This window comes from Anopheles darlingi, chromosome 2 (assembly GCF_943734745.1).
Source record: "Anopheles darlingi chromosome 2, idAnoDarlMG_H_01, whole genome shotgun sequence".
Taxonomy (NCBI): Eukaryota; Metazoa; Arthropoda; class Insecta; order Diptera; family Culicidae; genus Anopheles; species Anopheles darlingi.
In genome coordinates this window covers 5,380,001-5,387,167 of record NC_064874.1, presented here as the reverse complement: position 1 = coordinate 5,387,167, position 7,167 = coordinate 5,380,001, and the positions used below count along the sequence as shown (strand labels likewise).

The following is a 7,167-nucleotide window of genomic DNA, read 5'->3' as shown; positions in this document are numbered from 1 at the left end:
TCTCTCCCCTTCTGCCCGCCTTCAGACCACCGGTACTATCGGCCCCCACGCAGCTGTTTATGATCAAACGAGTTATCATTCATCGCTTTTCCCTAACCACCCCAAAACACACCCCCACGAAACATAACAAATTTACACCCTTAAGAGGCGGAAAAATGGAAAGTCTTCACAACCTCCGCTACACCCGCTACAGCAAGGGGACGACACAATGCGAGCCATGCTACCTCACGCACCACTACAATCGGCGACGTTCGGTTGAGCCACGGTGCCGTGCGATGCGATGCGACGCATTCCGAAGCGAACGCCCCACACCAACTCTCGCTCTCTCGCGGCATAATTGGATGAGAAAAGGCAAATGTTCTGCTTCACAACTTTCTTCGCTGAAACTCATGTAATCAGTGGTAAGGTGGGGGCGGACTAGCAGGGGAGGGAGAAGCGAGGATGCCCTTGTCACCTTGGCAGCGAGGTTCTCAAGCTCCCGCCAGCAGCGCGCTTTGAGTGCAAATGATCGGTCGCACCCGTGCTCGCTGGCAAAGCGTTAAAATGCTAATGTGACAGGTGATGAAGCTGTTGGGAGGGGGCGTCGGGCGTGCACGACTTCCCTCTCGAGAGGGAAAATGCGCATAACTATACCTCGATCCGCTCCCCACGTGGACATTCATTGTCTTCCCTTCGCCGACCACGAGATTTAGTTTTCCCACCCCCGCCGGTGAACGTACCCATAGTTCACGATACCGGCATCCTCTAACTAGCACAATGAACTTGGCCCAGTGATGGGCGTTTTCCAGCCAACACAGACGGCTTTTCCTGGCCCGGTCTGGTCTGAACAAATAGAAAGCTTCTCCAACTGTCACCAGTAAGACCGATGGAGGCATCTAAGACGGCCGAACGACTCGCTGGCGCTTCGTCTACGCCGCTCATTCGCAACGGTTCACGATAATCTATACTTCCATCAAGGTTAACCACAGCCCACGGATCATCCGCAGCGAATCGGGTCCCCAGCCGGTCTGGTCTGATCTTGCGGCGGCTATCGTTTTCAGCGGGGATCAAAGGATTCGCCTGTTCCCAAGCCGATCTATGATGGTGATGATGGCGCCCCTATCATACCCACGGGCACTGGTTTACTGGGACAATAGGACATCGATCATTTTGTAAGAAAAACATCAACAGCAGCGAGTTGGTTCTCACAACAATATAAAAAAAACGGAACCGGACAGCAGCACCCACGACGACGTCCGGTCTGGCTAATATAATAATTGGTTAACGATCCGTCATTATGACACTCGCGGTGCCCGGCATCTTTCCGGCGAAATGCGGTTCGCGTATTCGCTCTTCGTAAAGTAAGACGGCTACCAGAGATCGATCGGGTCTGCCCCCGCCTCGGTGTGCGGGGCTGGGTGTAATTAATTAAAGATATAGCAGCCGGCCCTGATTCGCGGCAGCCGCTTCTGGACTTACTCACGCTCACGTCAAAGAAAAGGGCGGCATAAATCAATCACTAATCCATCTCTCTCGGTCTCCTCTCTCGGCCTAGTGCCTCCGGGAGCGGTAGTACTGCCACTGCCAATCACTGTCACTGTCACGTTGAATGGCGGGCACACTCATTTGCGGAGTGCGCGGAGTGAATTGGAAGACCTCATTCGCCGGTGTCCGAGCGGCAGCATCCCGTGTCTCTGAACGGTCGTTTGTTCGTTCATTCGGTCACGGTTGTTCCCTGGATCGCTGGATCGTCATCTGCTCCACGACACGACACACTGGGGAACAGCGGCGTGGATCCCAACCGATGGTCAGTCACGATCGTTCGAATTGAAACCGGACCGGACAACGGTGTCCAGGGACCGCTGATCCGGGAGTGTGAAATTTGTAATTTTCCACCTCATGATAGCCTCATCTCGGGGCGGAGAATACCTGATGGTAGCGCAGGGCAAGAGCAGCAAGAGCATCGTGAGACGAATCCATTTCTTTGACTTGAAACCGTGGAATGTCGTTCGAATCGTCGGCACATTCCAGCTGACTGACGTGGAATGCTTGCACACGTTTGTACATGATGCACACATTAAATACATTTTGATGCTGCGATCAGGGGCCGGATATGTCGTCTAATATGTGGACCACCACTATGACAATGTCTGGCGAAACTTTGAATGCACGCTAAGCTACGGCCGACATTGTGCCCTTATTCGATTCCCATAATCCGGCTCTTTTGCCTCCATCCAGCAGTATCGGTGACATACCAACGCTTCCTTTTGCGGATTATTCAGAACCCAGGGAGAGAGCGCTTCAATCGCGTACCGGCATGAAACCTACACCCAATTATGCGCCTTATTAATTAACCAAAACATGCCATAGTACCGGTGCGTAGCGGTCAGCGGAGATTGGCGAGTGGCACTGGGCGAGTGCTTCCATACCAGCGCTTCAGCTACGCACCGTTAATTGGCTTCACTCCCAGCGAGGGGTGGCGTGTCCCATGCGTTCAACGCATTCCGCCATCTCTCTCGGTCGTTCTCGCACTGCGGCCGGCCTTAAGGAAGCCATGCGTTACCTCACGGTTGTCATTGTGCACGCGTGAGCCAAGCTGGTGGTTGGCAATCCAACTTTCGCTCGCAGAAGGCGTCGAGAGAAATCATGTTTTCCCAAACTTCCGCCTGAAACGACCATAACCACCACCACCACTACCACTACCACCATCACCACGGATTTCCGAGTCCTACTAACCGAGAGCGAACGATTTGTGAGGATTTTCAGTCAGGGTGCCGGTAATGTCTACACGCGCGCGCCAACCGGATCAGGTTCATGCTGGCATTCGAACTTGCTGGAATCGAAAGGAAAACCTATAAGATGGAGCCTTATACTGACAACCGACACGCGCGCTACGTACCATTCAAACTAGCCCTGTAGACCCATGTCACCCATGTTCCCATGTGATGATGCTGCTGCTGACCTACCTGAACCTTCGGTGCCGTCGACGCCATCGTCGTGCTGACATGCGCATGCTAATCCCGTGCATCGATTCACGTGAAAGTGAAACCAATCAGCGAAACACGCTCGGATGCATCTCCGTCCACCACAAATGGTGCGCGGGTCCATCGGTTCCCATCGCACTCATCGCCGTTGTTTGGGGCTGGCCTTCGTTCGGTGGGAAACAATCTGCTCCAACGGATGCTGCTGCTGCTGCTCGTCTTCTAACCGGCACGAAAGATGCTGCGGTTGCGTACGTGAGTGTGTGTGGGAATCACCATGACCGTGGCGGCCGTGCCTTCGTTCGTCGTTGCTAATTGTCATCACCTAGCCCAACCCCGGCGGTTTCAGTGGCATAGAATATCAACCGCACGAGGGGCTCCAGCGAAAGAGGCTGCGATTGTGGTTTGCAGAATCCTTCCATGCGACGCTCGTAACCTGTAATTAACCCAAGGGAATGTAGCCATCCGACGGTCACAGCAACGCGACACGACATGATTTCTAATCACAGAACCGAACCGAAAAACTCACCACGAACACTCACCATCCCGCCGCCTTCCATCGGAAAGCAAATCGTCTCTTCCAGCGGGAGCGCGCACGCTCCAGCTCTGCATTTTCCACATCCCGGGGTTTCGGTTGAGCCTCGGGGAAAGTTGTCGTGGAAATGTGATACGCGAAAATAGGGAATCAACCGCAGACTGGGCGGGAGGGGCAGTACCATAACAAAGGCCAAACCACCGATGCTAATCCGGCTCACCCGGGTTCCCGCGAGATGTGGCCGTGCGCCAGTTTTGGGTCACCGATTAAGGGTGGCCTACTGCGAATCGCGTGGAGCTTTTGTGTCTGCGCTTCATGCTGCGCGCACAACGCGCTATCGACAGCGTCGGGTGACCGCGAAGTTTGGATAGATGGGTTGTGATCCATTTCGCGCGCTTCGTTCTTTTGTTCGACCACCACGGACCGCGTCATCACGAGCACGACGACGAGTTCCGATCAAAACGGGCACAATCTCCGCGAGTCTTCGACAGTGCTTCGAGCCGCAGAATGGGATCAAATAAGCCAGGGCTGCTTAGATGCCGTAGAGACCTGTTACTAATCTATAAACGCAGCTCCCCAACGCTTTGCCATCGTCTGCTTTGATGGAAAGTGTACTTTCAGCTTCGCTTGTAGACTCGGAGTCTTCGATTCGGTTTGTGAATAAGCATCTGTATTGTATTTGTAGGTAATGATAGGGAATTTTAAGGTCGGAAACAACACTGGGGTGTAAACCATATGAAGAAAACTGTGAAACTGAAAGCAGAACGGAACACAAGCAGATTGGAACTCCAGTTCAGCTGTTCAACAAGATTTATTTAACCATTTTCAGCCATGTAATTGTTCTCATTAAACAAGTCATCTTGAAATCTTGAAAAAATACATTTTCAACATGTGTCGGATCTTTCACCTTATACTGCGATTTACTTATTCTTGGAGAGTGTTCGCTGCTTTTCGGCAAACTCGACCAGCTTCTTCTCCACCGGTAGTCCCTTGCGCTCGCGTATCGAATCCATGTACACTCGGGCGATGTTGGTGAAGTCAGCCTTCTCGCCGTACTGCAGATACTCCTCCTCGGTCGATGGTACCCAGTGCGGATCGATATCGACCGTTTCCCAGTGGCTGAACACAAGCTGGGGCATCGCAAGGCCCGACGTTTGTTTGCGTATCTCGGTGGCGAAATTAAACGACTCGATCACCGGTATGACGGCCGTCACGTCAAACTGGCCACTGCCCTCAATCAAATCAGCCGACTGGATCCGGCCATGCCTCCTTCCGATCACGGCATACAGCTTACCTGTGGGATGAAAACAAATGGAAAGATTTCTCGATCAAGCACCGACTTACATGGTAACTATCTACGGGGCTTCTCATGTAACTACTACCAAAACGAATGAAGTTTGAATCTAGACCGTTAAGCATAGCCTTTCTTGGACTATCAAACCGCAACGACTTCAGATCTGCAGTACCTTCATACTGCACTGAGTAGAGATATGTACTCGATACACCTTTTCGGGGTGCTCCCTCTCATCGAATCGTACGAGCAATAATCAACTAACCCGCGCACCCTTCCCGTTTTCTTCTCTTTTTCTCCCATTCCAGACTGGACTGGCTCCGACGAAGTACCACTACTATCCACACAATCAGCATATCTACTTCCTGCCCGAGTGCGCCATCCAGCAGGTATGTACATGCTGATGCTGTTTGAAGCCACATACACACCTCATCCCTCATCACACGGAAGCGAAACCGTTAGCTTATCCAGATCCCATCTCCCACAACCATGGCCATGACCAGGGAAGAATGGAAGAATGGGCTACATCGGATTCGTTCGAGGCAATATTCAATATTTCACCATCTTTTTGGGGGTATTTTTTCTCCTTTCGTTTCCATTTCAGGTGTGCAATGCTGTCTATGTGCGACTCAACTACACCCAGCCGCTGTGCGCTTGTCCGCCAAGGTAAGCTCACTACACTGCCGAAGAAGGCTCTAGGCTGGAATGGTTTGTTCTCCTCCACAGAGTGTGAACCAGTGTACAGAGACCGATGCTGCTACACACAGGGAGAAAGAAAGATCCATTAAAATTCTTTCTAATCAGTAACGAGGCTCAAAGCGCACCAGCCACAACCCAAAACTTCAACATTAATTGACATGACTGGCTGATTTGCGGCTGGCTGCTGCTGCCTGGTGGTTGTGTTTGTTGTGAGTGTTTTTGTTGCTTTTCCGCTCCTTTGGCCCGGTATTCCCGGTGGATTCTTCTTCACACGCGCACACCAATAGCATCGAACTCGGAATCCTAAGCCGTTCCTCGATGAGTTGTTGCCTACGGAAATTAACGCCTGATTAAGGTTCTATTAACAACCGAATGTCATTGACAGTCCCCGGTCCCGGTCCAGAATCGGATTAGGAATTCAATCCACCGCCATAGGGAGTCGAAAACACCAACAACAACAACCACATGTGTCCATTCGGCGTGAGTCTAAATGAGCAGACTGCCTCCCATTTCTTATTCTTGGACTCGAGATATCGAACATATTTGTTTACGATCCGGTTCGTCGGATCGGGGAGAAGCGTCGAGCCCACCGCAGACGAAGACACACACATCCCCCGGACGGTAATTGGATTTCACTTTCCGCACCGAAAAGCCATGACCGTGGCCAACGTGCGGTAACCGGACGATTGTCCGGTAACCAACTAGCCGTGATGGTGTACCGCTTATCAGGCCCGGTGGTTGTGGAAGACCGCAGCCAAGCCAACGGACTCCTCCTCAGTGTTCGCTCGGCGTTTTGCGATGATGGCCACGATTGGTGGTGGTCACGGTGGTAGCTTGGCTTGACTTGACTGGACCCTAGGGCCAGCTCCGGTAGAGCAATTACCTTCATCAATCATGCATCGGGTGTAGTTTCCAGTTCCACTCCACGCGTGGTTCCGTGGTGTTCCGCTCATCGACCTGTACGTGTCTCGTCTTCGTCGTCTCGGGAAGTCGCTTTTTGTACTTCTGCGTCTCCGTCTGCACCACGCTAGTAACTCCGAACGGTCTCCAACGTTCGTATCATTATGCCTGCTAAACAAGCTGCTAAACATGATGTATGACAGGCACCATCAACGTTACATTACGGACTCCGAAGGAGAGAAGCACGGTGGAGTGGCCCTAGTGAAACACGTTACAGTTACAGGGTTTATTGAATTTCTGTTGTCTCGGCCATCACCACTGGGGCTCCCTTCGCTTCAGGCCCACATTCTTCGCGAAAGGATGTCGTACGCGATACGTTACACTGACGGACGAGGTCCATAAATCGCTAATAATAGTACGCTAATCGAATTGCTGCTCCGCAAGTGTATCGATGTCTGGTGCAACAACGTTCGCTGAAAGCTCCGACATTGCTCCAATCCGATGAACCACCGGTGTACCAGACCGGAATTATGTTACCGAGTGTGGCCAGGTGTATGATGTAAATTTATGCAAAACGACGAGCCGAAGACATAGGGAGTCAATGGGAGTATTTTTACTTCATTGGAAGTTATTGAACCGATTACAACCACGCCATTAATTTGTGGAGGTTAAGTGAGATTAATTTCCTCCTTCTTTACATCGGATTCCGTCGGATCAGTTACATATCGCCCCGGGTATCCACCTTTCCAGGGTTATGGGGTGTGCTGTAACGCACACACGAA

The 7,167-nt window shown here is 51.8% G+C and overlaps 1 protein-coding gene across 1 annotated transcript in view; it reads right to left on the bottom strand.

Moving 5' to 3' along the window:
- Window positions 1–4,320: 4,320 nt before the first annotated feature.
- LOC125948229 (elongation factor-like GTPase 1) overlaps window positions 4,321–7,167 on the bottom strand; it is a 17,217-nt gene continuing 14,370 nt past the window's right edge. The window contains exon 3 of the mRNA XM_049674072.1: window positions 4,321–4,789. Coding sequence (XP_049530029.1) covers window positions 4,416–4,789 — 374 coding nt within the window. The 3' untranslated portion in view covers window positions 4,321–4,415. The remainder of the gene's footprint in view (window positions 4,790–7,167) is intronic.